Genomic DNA, 14,484 nt, shown 5'->3' with positions numbered 1-14,484 from the left:
TTCTGTAGTTGGAGAAAACAATTTTATAATAAATATTTCATCTTAAGTAAGGTAATGCATTGTAAAATTCCTCTGCTTATAGTTCTATAGAAAAATTGAGAAATGTGTTTTTTTGAATAAAAGTCTCTCTTTAATTTACAGATAGTAATTCAGATAATCTTCGAAATAGTATAAACAGAAAGAAGTGTGACAAACGTTTTCAAAGACAAGCTGAAAGTCTGAAATTAATCAAGCAGTTTAGCTTCAGTTTTCCTTGGTTTCACTTCATTTGTATGTTCCAAGAACATCCCACGTGTTCAGAATGTGAAGATTGTCTTCAGTCCTTATTCATTTAAGTAAATTGTTCAGCCTTGTTTCAGAACATATCATTCATAGCACCTATTTAGCAAGTAAGATTTGATGTTTTAAAATATATTGAATTATTCAATCTTTTTTTCTTAATTTAGAAAAATTACCTGACTACTGGTGAAGTAGATCCATATACTCAGGGATTATCTCTTCCTATTGACGAGCGGAGGTCTGCAAAGGTAGGTGTCTGGAGGAAATTCAGTAAGTGATATGTAGCTTGAAAATGAATCCTGATGATTAAAGTGTTGTAGAAATTTTTTTTCCAATTGAAAATTTTTAAAAACTGTTTGAAAATGAACATTTCTGGAGATGGTCATTAGAATAATTTTCGAATAAGGACTTTACATTTTATATATTTTTGGTCAATTTTAATTGTTAATTTTTTAATCCTATATTGGCTGTACTTTGATTTGTAGATAATTAGGTAATGATACCTCACTTTCAAGATGTGTAATTCTAGACTGTTATCAACTTGGTGTTTGCTGATTCTAATTCAGACCTAGACAAGGTCGGCTGTGCTCAAAAGCTTGTAGTTGTGTTTATTTTTTGTCCAGCTGTACATACTACTTTCCTTTATAAGCCTTGTTTTCCTTGTAATTATGTGTGCTTTTCTTATTTATTACTTTTTGTACTCCAGCCTGGGGATAAGATTTTTTTTATTTTTATTCATTTTATTTATTTATTTATTTATTTGAAAATATGTTCTTGTAGTTGTTTCTACAGTGGTGTTCCTCTGGTGATTTTCTGTCCATTGATTCAGAACTAAAAGCAGTGTGATTTCTGCTGTATGCGATTTGTTTTGATTTCTTTCTGTGTATGTCTAACCTAATTGCATATCCTCTTGGGATTTTTGAACAGACATGTCTGCCTAAATGAAGGCTGATAGGATAACTCACATATTGCCTACTGTTAATATAAGTTATTGAACTTCCCAAGTTCTAATCTTTCTTTGAAATTTAGTAATGTTTTCTGTGAAAGGGGTACATAGCCTCTCTCTGCATTTAGTTCCTTTGATCTCCTTGATGTTTCTTATCAATTTATAGTATTGATTTCATATGTTGGGGAGATACCAGCCAGGACATTCTGGTCTCTCTTCTATTGGACTTGGGTCAAGGTTAACTGCAGAGATGCAACATAAATATGCAAATTTTCTTAACTCTAATCCATTCCTCTGATAAATAGTTTGGTTCTGTGACAGCCTAAAACAGTCTTACAGGGAGGGATTGCTCCACTCCTCCTGCACCCACACTGTTGGCCTTTTATTCTCACTTTCTTTCTTGTGCTTTCTTATAAATTGAATTGGAAGCTGAGTCAACAGAAACATCAAAAACTCATGAAATATTTTTGCTGACTCAGTTATCACTACTGGTTCTTTGTAAGATCAGGTGAACTCCAGCAGAGAGGTAAGGGAGAAAGTGGAACTGTATTGCTAAAGGAGGACTGGACTATTGCGCTCTTGATTTATTGCACTCTTGACTTGTTGCGCTCTTTATTTATTGACCTGTATTGCTTTGGAATTGCATTCTGCTTTGTGTTTGGGGCTACGCAGTCGCTATAATCTGGCACAAGACTTCTGCTGTGGAAATTGTTGCTTCTGCCCATGTTATGCTTGCTTGACCTTCCTGCCTCTCTTGTGCTGGCAATAATGTCTGGTCATATGATGAGCCAGGTGATAGCTGATATGAGTAAATACTAATGTTTTAGAAAATTTCCCAAATCCCACATTGGTATAATGTTAAAACAAGGCAAGCAGCAAGTTCAGGAAGGGAGTAAAGACTCCCTTTCAGTGGCAGCAGGCATTTATGCTTAGTTGAAATTATCTTTACATTAGCTTCAAGAGCTCATGAACTTTGCATTATTCTTTGTTGTTATGCGTGCTGAAACTGTGGAGGATAAAGTATCTTCAATTAAGTCTGTGGAAAATAAAGAAATACCTGGACTGCAAATGTGTCTGATGTTCTAGGGTTCATATCGTAACAATTCAACATTCAGTAGAGTTTCTCTAGAAAAGTGCATTGTATTCTTTTTAGTCATTTATTTATTACCACCGTAGAAACTAAAAGCTGCCAGAAGATGTCACACTGTGCACTCCTAAACTGTGTTTAGTCTCTGGGTAGGTAGCATCAGAGATGTTAACATCTGAATTTTTGTTTTTTCTGCAAGGTAAAGCGTGCTGAATTTAAGTCATATAGTATATTGAATCCTTTGTGAGCTTTTAGCCTGTTAAAGATGCTGCTAGTTTCTCAGTTGAAGAAAATACTTCTTGGAGAATTTTCATAGTTGTCTGCAGGTTTTATATTGTCACTGTTAGAAACTCTATAGACATAAGGATTGAAAAACTCTGTTTTGGGCATTACTGGTTTCATTTGTAGAACTATCATTAAGCTGGTATTTCCATGGTGATAGCTCTCTGAAGAAATTGAGGTGTAAACTCTTTGTTTGAAACTTGTCTATAGGAAAGTAAGCATATATATATATGTATGTGTGTGTATATATGTATAGGTATGTATATATAAAAATATTCAGATCTTTTAATAGCTTTTATATGAAGAAGAAGATACTACAGTGAGGAAGAGCATAATTCATAAAACTAATACTTTTTCATTTATATGATGATTATACAACTTGGAATAAGGTACTATAAGAGACTATATAAGGCTTATTCTAAACACAGAGGTAGTAGTATCAGGAAACAATGGAGTAGTGTTTGCTTTACCTGAAGACTTTTGTGTATCAAATTACCTTTTTCAGTTATTGATGTATGATTCCTGTTTTATTTTACAATCTGAGCAAGCTATTTATAGATAGTGTCACCTTGCAAAAGCAGCTAGTAATTCTTGGACAGGGTGAAGAGATTATTTAAGGAAAACAAAGAAAAATATTCTTTGTAATTTCGTCCTTTTCTGCAGTCAGCTTAACTGCTAGTTCAAACCTGAAAGCTCAAGCACATCTTGTCTATGCATGTATACGTTGTCCTGTTCTAATTGTGTGGCAATTCACAACTAATCTTAACATAAAATAGAGTATGTTTTAAAAACATCAGTAAATAGATTTAGGTTGGAAGTTAAAAAGAGATTCCTAATCCTCAAAAGATTGAGGTTTTGGAACAATTTTGTAATATGCAAGGGAAAACCTAACTGGTTTTAAGTTGGAACTTGATTTTAATAGTGTGGTATGTTATCAGAGACTAGACTTCGTGCTGAGGAAGTTGTCTTCTACTTACAGATCTCAAATTAAGAGAATATACTGTGTTCCAATAATGAATGAAAAACTCCAATTCAAGCCCTGTATGTACATCATAAAGGGGGGGGGGAGGGAGAGCACAACTAGATTGTATTCATTTAGTAATGTTGTTCTATGAGATTTAAAGCTACTCCTCAAAAATGCAAAATTATGATGCACTTTTTAATGCCTGTTTTAGGAGAAACTACGGCTTGAAAGAAACAGAGAGTACAATCAATATCTCAGGGATAAAGAAGAATGGAATGAAAGACTAAAGAAACTGGGGAGGAAAAACACAGAGGTAATACAGATTTACTGAAGCTGATACATTACAAGAGAGAACATAATATTGGAAGTTTTGTCATTATCAATTGTTTTGTCATTGACTAAGATGCACAAAGTAAGATAAGAGGCAAAGAATGAAGTTTAAGTAGGCCCTGGTTTTATGAATGTGTCTGGGAAGTACTGATTACAAGTCATACAGTATAGTTCTTGATTCCTACTTCAGTCACTTCTATCTGCCAGAAGGATGCTTTCGCTCTTCTGTGTCCCTGAAGCAAGTCTCCAGATTGTTCTTGATGATAAAAGCAGTGGCCAAGAAAGCTGTCTCTTTGTTGGACAAAACATTAATCCCTGTTAGGTTTAGCTGTTCCATTTCCCACAGCCAGTCTGAGTTTTTCACTGCTGTTAATCTGTAAACAGGTGCATTTTCTGCAGAGAGCTGTTCTTGTAAGTAAGACTGCACCCAGTGCCCAGCTACTTGATAGCGTTGAGGCTTTCACCTTCTCAGCTCTATTGGTTGCTGAGCTGCTTCACTTAGCTCAGTGACCTCAGATTGTGTTTAAATAATTCAAACAGCAAATCCCACTAAACTGATTTATTCTGACTGAAATAGATTAGGAGATACTTGCACGAGCATCTTGGCCCATAGATTTTAGGGAAAGGTATTTTGTAGTAAAGAGAAATGACAGGTTGCTAGAAGGTTCTTTAGCATTCACACTTGGACCTAGAAGTGCTGCATCACTTAAGACCCTGTAGAATAAAGGAAAATAAAATACACTCAGCATGCATTTAAAACATTTTTTTCCAAGAGACATATGCATTCTGCAAGATGTAGGAAGCTGTGAAACTTTACTACTTTCCTCCTGGGGCAGGTTATTCTTTGGAGTTAAGAAACTCAGGAGCTTGGCTTTCATTGGTATTTTGTTAGTTACAGTTGTTCTTTGCTTTCTGGAAATCCTTCTTTAGTAGGATGCAGGTAGCCTGATCTTGCTCACCTTGAAAATTGTTTTGCTACCACTCTGTTTCCCCCAGGTGTTTTGCTGTTTGTAAATGATTACAAATACTTCCTACATTCTGTCTGAATGCCATGAACCTGCCAATATAAAGGGCAGTAATTATATTCAACAGAGGATTATTGGCTCTGATTGTTCTCAAAGTATTTGACCATTTGATTTAGCAATCTGGAAAAAATATTTTGATCTGAGAAAGCCTCTGTTGCTTTTTAGTTTTAAAGTATTGTACAGAATAGGTATGTTGTCTGTTTTGTATCATTGCCTTGCTTAGTGATGAACAGTAGTAATTTTGGAACTCTAATGCAGGTTTGATTTAAGAAGGCCTTGTTTTGTCTTTTATTCTTTTTTTTTAATATGGCAACTTATGTGTATAGTAATATGAGAGCTAGGTGGTACCATTGTACCTGAACACCTGAAAACTTAACACCTGAAAGTTCACTGTCTTTCTCAGAGCAGCTGGCAAGTTCAAATACTCATGCTTTTATAAGCTCTGTCTAGAAAAATGTTGCTTGTTCTTCTTCAAACAGGTTATTTTCATATGAGAAAGACTGCCTTCAAATGTGTTCAAGTGTGATTATATTTGAAAACTATTTTAGTCTCTGGAGACATAGCTATAAGGCAGTACGCAGGCATCCTTTACATGTTGAAATTCAATATCTGATTCTTCCTGGCTTCTTGAAGTGTGCTACATAAGCGAGCAATTCTTATCCATAAGAGTGAAACTAGTGGAAAAACTGCAGCCAGATTTCGAAATTAGGAAGCCCATACCTCTTGGTCAGGAGACCCCATTCTCAGCAATGGCATGCATGACTGTGCTGGTTGGTGGTGATTCTTCCTTTGGCTAATGCAGAGAAATGATTAATCTCTGTCTACTCTGTATTACCTGCAAAAATGTGGAGACCGTAAGTTTTTAAAATGCCTCAATATGTAGATGAATCCTGTGTTTCATCAGCTGACTTAAATAATCAAACACATTGAGTGAAGTGTGGGGTTTTTTTTTTTTTGGGTTGATTGGTTTGTTTTATTTGTTCATCCTGTTGAACATTTTTATTATTCTGATGTGGAAACAATTTTGCTGTCAAAAAAGAATAAACAAGAGAAAAAGAGTTTGTTCATCTGATTCTTCTATCTGTGAGAAATTTGAGGTGTGTGTGACTGGGACTCAGATTTATATAACTATGTCTTGTGCTTAATATGGGTTACTTTAGAAGTTTGGTCCAACAGTTCAGATAATCATAGGATAAATTCAGGTTGCAAAGGACCTCTGGAAGTTACGTAGTTCAATCGCCTGCTCAGAGCAGGCTTAACTTCAAAGTTGGATCAGGTTGGTCAGGCCTTGTTCAGTTGAGTTTTGAATATGTGTAAGGATGGAGATTCCAGCATTTCTCTGGGCATTGTGTTTTGCTGCTTAATCATTCTCACTATGAATTTTTTTCCCCTTGATATCCAATTCAAATTCTCTTTGCTGTAACTTGTGACCATTGCTTCTTATAAAAGCATAGCTCTGGCTTCTCTGTAACCACCCATTAGTTAATTAGAGACTGCAGTTATGTACCTTTTATCCCCATACACACCCTCCTTAACGTTTTTTTGCTGGGCTGAACAAGTCCATCTCTCCTTCAGTTTCTCCTTCATCTCAGCTTCTCCTTCAAGTGCTGCAGTCCCCTGACAATCTTAGTGGTCATCCTCTAAACCTATCCAGTTGTCAGTGTCTGTCTTGTACTGGGGAAGGGGACAAAGCTGACCACAGTACTCCAGAGGCTTCCTCACTGAACAGAGAGGAAGGATCACTTCACTAGACCTGCTGGCTACATTCCAGTTAATGCATCCCAGAACGTTGTGGGCATTCATCAATGCGGGGCTGTACTGCTAACTCATATTCAGCTTGTTACTCACCAGCACCCCCAGATCTTTCCTGAGGGTCTAGAGAGTTTGTCCAGAAATCCACTTTCTAGACGCACAGTGCACAAATGACTGTTGCATGGGGTTACTCTGTCCCAGATGCTAGATTTTGCATTTGTTGAACTTCGTGAGATTTCTGTCAGCCCATTTCTGCAGTTCATCAAAATCCTTCTGAATGGCAGTCATACCTTCCTGTATATTGATCTCTCCTCCCAGTTTGGTGTCATATGCATCTTTATTTGATTTTTCTTTACAACATTTTGTGAAGTGTTGGATACTATTATCACTCTATATCTAATATCTACTATTATCCCAGATGAAAGGTTATTGCACAGAAATACTTCACAGCTTGTTTAAAGTCATGTTGTTTGCTAGAACTGTGTATTGAGCACAGCTTACCTGTGTCATAGGATTGGTTATTATCTACTAAACTGTCCTTTCTCATAGTGATAGTTACTGGGGAGGGGAAAAATAGGTTAAGAAATGGTCAGGTTAGAAGGTTGTGCTCTTGGGTAAGAAGTACCACAGCTTGCCTGAAGCTGAATAGAATAAGGACATCTAATCTCTTGGTTAGGTATAAAGTTCAAAATATTTTTTATTCTTTTGTGCCTTTAAATGCAAAGGTCAAGTTGTTACCTCTTGGAGTTAGTGGAAGGCCTCTTCTGGATTGAGAGCCATTCTTGTAAAAAAAACAACCCCTCCTCCCCCCTCCCAAATCCCTACCACCGTCAACCAATAAGATCAGATAAGAGAAAGAATGCTATTTCCACAAGAAAAATATCCCTGGTTTTTAATGTCCTCCTTGAAGAAATATTTTTCTTGCTCACTTCCTACCACTCCAGACATTCCCTAAATAGGTACTAGAGAAGAAATGCAAAAGCAATGTTTTCTGTATATGATTTGTTTATATTCAGACTTTTAAATATATTTTTTTCTCCTTAAACAGCAGGAGACAGACAGAAATAAAACTACTACTGTTACCAAACTTCAGCCAGAGCTACATACACAAGTACATACCTGTAGTACAGGTACAGAACCTCCCAAGAAAGATGCCTTTACTTCCACAGATGGTTATGAAGAACTGCTTAAAGAGAGACAACTGGAGGAAGACAGGTATCATAGGCTAGATGGTGAGGCTGAAGAAAGAAGTAGACTATTGCATAAAAAGCTTGATGAAGATTTGGATGTTCCTGAAAGACGACGTCATGGATTTGCTAGCCAATCTAGTATTCCTATTAGGAGGCATCACAGACTTGATGAAGATCATAATTTTGATAGAAGATACTACAGAATGGACTATGATCCTGAGGTGAATGAAGAAATAGACTCTAGATTTAGATATGAAAATGATTATGACAGAAGGCCTCCACGGATTTTTTATGCTGAAAGGTATTTTTATTTGTTTCCTACTGTAATTCTGTAGTGCTTCTTGTTGGCAACTGTGATTTGCTGTCTTCAAAAATCATACAAGATTCACATGTGAGAGTTGTTTTGGATTTTCTTTAAAAAGAAATGTTGACAAAGTTTTTAGAAAAATATTTTAAAAATTGGACCAGAACCTAAGAATATACAACATATATTAGGTAGCATTTTAAATAGTATGACAAACTGTGGATACTGGAGAAATTACACAGGAAGAGAAGCATACAAATAGTTTATATGGGGAGTAGTTTGCCAGAATACACTACTGTTTGTGAGCAAACCCCTGTGGTGAAAGACTATGTGTATTTTCTTAGTCTATAATAGTTATAGCAAGTCAATCTTCAATTCACATTCTAAAACTGTTTTGATCTTCAATTTTTGGTACATAGCACCAGATATTAGAAATTTTAAAAATGTATTTTAAAAAAAATCCTAATTTTTACTACATGTCTTGCTAATTGGCAGAGTCTTAAAATATTGATATTGTTGAGTCAAATCCTGATGTTAATCCAACTAATAACTGGAAAATTTGAATAAATGTTTAAGAAAACATTTAAGGAGAGTGAGTACACCAAGCAAAAATAGGGTGTTTTATAGAAATCAAATATGAGGCAAATAGATACGTATTTTTTTGAAATGCTCTTTAATGTGTTAGCTGATAAATCAATCTGGTTAATTGTTACTCTTTCTATTCTAAGCTCATTCACTATAAACCACACACCCCTTCCAAATCATTCCACATTTGGCTGTCTGGCCATCTTCTGTTACTGCATTGCAAGAGCAGATTGCTTTCAAAAATGGGGAGTTACGGTGTGGAATAGTACCAAACTTGAAACAAATGTATTTTATCTAGCTAAATTCAAATGAAATAATGCAGTAAAATTTTTTGTATATAAATTCAAATATTTTTCAGTTTCCAGATCTCAGAACAATAGAGTTGTATTTTCTTTTCCTTTTTCCTTTGTGCTAAGGGTGTTGCTAAAATCATTTCATCACTGTTTCTTCAGTGAAAGAAGCATGATTTTCTTTCCCTTATTAGCGGAAAGAGCTACTTTTTGGAATTAACACTTAACAGAAAAAACATAAGGCAAATTCTACCATTTTCAACAATGTTAAATACCCTGATCATGTTTCATTGCTAATTACTGGTGAAATGGCTAAAAGATTCTTGAGTCATATGTTTACATGAATACATTTCTGGACCATATTGCAAATTACAAATTGAGAAATTTAAAACAAAGACACCTAAAGCACTGTTCTACTAGAAATTCCTTTTCTAGTGGAATGAAGCCATATTTCATTCCAATTTCAAATGTCAGTAGAGAACTGTAACTACATTATGAAAATAGCTTTCAATATTCCTTCTCAGCCTTTCTAATGTTAAAAACCAGCCAAGGCTCTTTCTTCACCCCGCCCAGCTAAGTAACTGGATTATTTCAGATTTTCAGTCTGTGTGTTCAGATATCCTTCTTAAAAGCATGTATTTCTTCATAACTTGTTTCTGAAAAAGACTGACAAATAGAAAGAGTGGTTAAAGAGATGACAAGAGTAAGAATACCTGTTTTTTTTTTTTTTTTGGTGAATAATTACAATGAGAAGAAAATGCTTAACACAAAAATGGCAATATTTTGTCAGTATTTTACCACAAGATGGAGCAAGCAGGTTTTAGGATAGAATCCGTATGTTCTACAACTCTTCAGAATTTCATAAAGAAATGTATGCTGAGAGGCTTGACTTGGTATCTAACAAAGATAGCCAAAATGTCTGTATTTCTCAGAAAAGGGAGGGTTATTGTTAATTCTATGTGTTAATTAATGTCCAGTTGGATGAATCTCCTCCTTTTTTGCTAGGTAGCTGTAGTTTGCCACTGTCTAATGTAAATGGACAGAAGGTCCAATTTAACTAAGTATATAAATATATATAAAATATACACACTATATATAATACATAAATATATAAATTCATAAAGAATATTCAACTAAGAATGACCATTTGATAAAATATTGGAGGATTTATTTTATTTCTCAAAGGATATATAAAGTTTCATATGTAAAATATCAGCAAGGATGATTTTTGAGCCAACAGTAGGCAGTATCACCTTGAATAGCAGCAGTTATTCCAGAAAACCCATGGTGCTCATATAAATGTCTGTGACCAATGTAATACTAGACATTTGCTTATCTTAAGAGGCCTCTCAAATAGTCAAATTCAACTTTTCCTTTGAAAGGCAGTACAGAAGATTCTTATCCTTGTTATTAGTGAGCATGATGCCTGTTAAAAGAAATTGCTTAATCATCAACTGAATTGCCTGAATTTTAAATTTCTGCATAGAATTAAGGTTCATTTTAAGGTACATTTACTTTTTTTGTGGAATTTTTATTGAAAATGTTCATTGTTTCTCATTAAACGTGCTTTTTTATCCAGTATTGTTTTCTCCTTCACAAGGAGGTCCACTGATCTTTTACAAACTATATTCAGTCTCTCTTCAAGAAGGACAAACATGTCTCTTAGTTACTGACAGCTCAGCTTTGAAGAGTTAGCTTCTCCCCCACCCCCCTTTTCAGGTAAAATCAACCTTTTCCCAGTCAGATATGATTTGTGGCAGAAACTAAAATCATTAGAAAAGTTATTTTTATTATTTACTGTCCAGAGACAGAGAGCTACCTTGACAATTCTAGGAAAAGGAATTATTTCTGGAAGTTGTGTGACATATTCAGAACTGGTTTTGTTGTCCAGTTTGTATGAGACTGGTGACTTCTTTAAGACTGGATGTTCTTAGGCAAGCATAGCTGAATTGTTTCTATTTTTTCAAGGCCGTATCTGGATGCAAGAGTAAGAGGTCTGCCTGCAGATTATGAAGATGAATTAAAGGAGAGATCACATGTGCAACAGATCTCAAGAACTGGAAATACTAGGTGTGACATACAGTGTACTTTTCTGATAACTGCCCTCAAAATCACGGTGAATGGAAAATGTTTATTAAAACTATTTAAAATTCCTAATATGTTAGGCAAAATCGCTAGTATTTTTTCCTCCAACTAGTAGTAGAACAAGAACAGTGTTGTTCCTTGGATTAAAAATAGCTATTGAATCTAGCATGCCACTTCTCTTTTTTGAAACTATAGAAGATCGCCTGCTTTCCAAGTTCATACTTGGAAAACTTCGGATCAGAAAAACAGGGAAATCTTTCATGATAATGATTTTAAGATTCCTTTTTTTCTCTCTGATTTCTGAACTTGTGAAATAGAGATCAAATCTAAGTGGATGAGGTATAAGTAAAATACTTAGAGTTAACATAAGCAAACGGTGTCAACAAATTCAGTGGAGCTAGTCAAGAGTTTAAGTGCTTGACTGACTCAGTGTTTCTGATAGCTTCAGAAACTGCAGGTGAAGAACAGTGAGAAATGGCTTTTTCCAGAAGGCTGCTTCTTTTGCTTATGGTATTTCTTACAATTTTAGGAGAGCTGCTTATCATAATCTGTAATGATGCAAATTCACCTGTCATGTTTTATGCAGACTGTAAGTCAATTAAGTCTGATCTTTCTGTTTTCTTTTTTGTCTTTTTTGTCTGCCAGAAATCAAGCACAAGTTAGTACTTCAGCTAGTGAACAGGCAAAGTCTACAGCTGAAATGCCATATTCAACAGGCCTTGTTCTTGGTATGTACAAAAACCTATTTAATAACATTGAGTTAGCCTTTCTTTGCATAATTTACTACTTTGGGGCAATAATTGAAGCTATTTTTTCATGCTAGTTGTACCTGAGAGTGGTAAGTAAATATTATTTAAATAGAGAATGTCAAAAAAGAAAAAGAATGTCACTTTTTCCATTTAATGTGATAGGGCTTTTCAACTAATTTTTAAGAGGCCATGTTTCTTCTTAAGCTTTCTTAATAGTGTAAGGCTCAGATTCTTATGTTTCTTTAGGAGATTAAGCATGGGAGAAATGTTAATATCTACATTCTTAGACACCTGCAACTCAGTGCTTGAATTTTTATTTTAGAAATCACAACTGTGTCTAGGAACAGATGATTCTGATCATCTCTTATCACTTAAATGTGGCCACAAGATTTAGCAGGGAATCCTATGGAGCATAGTGGAAAGAGATACTGTGTTGATGAAAAACAACATTCCTGTCTAAATTCAGAAAACTATAAGAAGATTAATAAAAGGACTGTAGTAGATCCTCAGATCTACTGAAGTTAAGCTAGCTTCTGAAATTAAGCTAGACTTGAATTGGTGTAAAATTGAAAAACAGCTGTGAGAATAATTTAGTTTTACATTTGAATCAAAATGATCTTTAGTGCTATAGAAGGCAGGACAATTTTTCTGAAGGTTTGAGCGGCAGCATTAAAACACTAGTGTTGTAACTGCTTGTCAGCCTCTCTGGTCTGTTTGCAGTCATCTCGCAATAGTAACTTGAGTACACAGAGTTATGCATTTGTCTTCACAAATTCCTGATTAGGAGAGGAATACTATTAACTCCATTATATAAAGACTAAGTATATTACCACTCAAAATTGTTGGAAATGAGTGGTGATTTTGGACATTAAAAAAAAAACAAAAAACAAAAAAACCCCCCAAAAAACAAAAAAACCCACAAACTGCAAGGTCTTCCTCTGTTTTCATCGCTTTATTTGTGATAGTGTGATAGTTGAATAAAAAAAAAAAAATCACTTGGCCATAAATCATGGTTCTTTCTTTGTCTTTCCCGTCTCCTCCATTTTCTTGGTCAGGTTTACTTCATTGGAGATCCACAGTGACTTTGTGTGTGGAAATGTGCTAGGGATCTATTGTGTCCGAATACCATGCTTAATAGAATTTTTTTTATTATTATTATTTTTCCCCTTTCCTCTCTGCAATCTCACTCAGAGATCTTCATTTCCAGAATGAGATAATGGGGAGACTACCAAAAGTTGAAAGTTTTGGGGGGTTTCTTAAAATCCATGTTAGGTTCTGTTGTCACTGTTTCCTTTTACGTATACATATTTTCCAGTACATCTCTTATTCTTAGTAGCTGTGGAAACCATCTTGAAAGTCGATCAATTTTTTTTGTCCCTGTAATTTCATCCCAGCTTTAAATTTCATTTTTATCCAGAGCAGTGCTTTGTAATATTGGAGTGCTATTGTATATTTTTTAACATTGGAAAAAATCAAATATAAAATTTAACTGTTTTGAGTTATTGTATCATTATTGCATGTTTTGAAGCTTTTAATTTCTTGACCATTTAGAAATGGTAAACTGAAAATAGTAATGCAAGTTATAGTAGTTCTGATGGTCATACCCCAAATAAATTTGTATATTAAAAATTAGATTTTTTCTTTTTAGTAGGTAAAAATACAGTGCTCTTGTGCACATTCCCAAACTATATACTCTGCTGTGTTTCATATTTTGACTTGATTGAAATAAGATGTTTTTGTGCAGTACCTTTTGTATGTATTTTGTGGAGAGTTTATGCTAGCGTATGCTATTTTCCATTAGGTGGTCAGGATCGAGAACTTCTCCAAAGGAGAAAAGAGAAATACAGACAAGAATTAATTGAACAGATGGCTGAGCAACAGAGAAATAAAAGACGGTAGTGGAAAGTTACTATATTTAAAAAGATAACTGCTGAAATTTAAAGGAATTTCATGACTTTTCTGAATGTGTTAAGGGTTATTTTCACAAATAAGGAATTACAGCTAGTATTTTATTAAATATAATGTCATGTCTAATTAAAGTCATTTGGATGAGACCTTTAGTTTTTAAGAAACAAATTCAATTTGTTTTTTTGAAGAATGAGGGGAGTGTTTTATTATGTTGCAGAGTTAAAAATGAATCTTTCTTTACCTTCCTATTTAGGATGTGATCTTACGCTTTCAAAACACTTTTCCATCCGACTTATGGAAAATAATTAATATAAACTTTTTGCTTACCTGTTGGTATCTGATTGCTGAATGACGGTCTAGAGGCATACAGGCACAGGAGTATTAATGAAAGGATTAAATAAAAAAAGTAACTTGACAATGTGATTAACAACTATACTTGACTAACCATCTTGAGACCTGAAATTACAGTATAGTACTTACTGCAATAGTTTTGAACTGCTTACTTGAATATGCTTATAAAAAACTTCTTACTGTAACATGACTGAAGATCAATTTGTAATGTGAATGAAGATCATTTTTTATCAAATGTGCTAAAAGGTTGTAGTATATGATTTGACCTTTTTGGCAGTTGGATTTTTATTAAGTGGAATAGATGATAGATACTTCTGGGGGAGTGCTGTTTATTTACAAAAAATACACAGTGTTCTT

At 34.5% G+C, this 14,484-nt stretch overlaps 1 protein-coding gene across 7 annotated transcripts in view; it reads left to right on the top strand.

Annotated features, from left to right (window-relative positions):
- CSPP1 (centrosome and spindle pole associated protein 1) overlaps positions 1–14,484 on the top strand; it is a 61,669-nt gene that overhangs the window by 13,136 nt on the left and 34,049 nt on the right. For 6 of the 7 annotated variants that reach the window (XM_062570306.1, XM_062570311.1, XM_062570307.1 and 3 more), the window contains 6 exons: positions 447–527; positions 3,770–3,871; positions 7,714–8,156; positions 11,003–11,104; positions 11,765–11,847; positions 13,670–13,763. In XM_062570306.1, the coding sequence (XP_062426290.1) occupies positions 447–527; positions 3,770–3,871; positions 7,714–8,156; positions 11,003–11,104; positions 11,765–11,847; positions 13,670–13,763 (905 nt within the window). The remainder of the gene's footprint in view (positions 1–446; positions 528–3,769; positions 3,872–7,713; positions 8,157–11,002; positions 11,105–11,764; positions 11,848–13,669; positions 13,764–14,484) is intronic. The other variant, XM_062570309.1, reaches the window with a different exon arrangement.

This window comes from Rhea pennata, chromosome 2 (assembly GCF_028389875.1).
Source record: "Rhea pennata isolate bPtePen1 chromosome 2, bPtePen1.pri, whole genome shotgun sequence".
NCBI lineage: Eukaryota > Metazoa > Chordata > Aves > Rheiformes > Rheidae > Rhea > Rhea pennata.
Note: the sequence above shows the minus strand (reverse complement) of the source record. Positions and strands in the feature narration are given on the sequence as shown.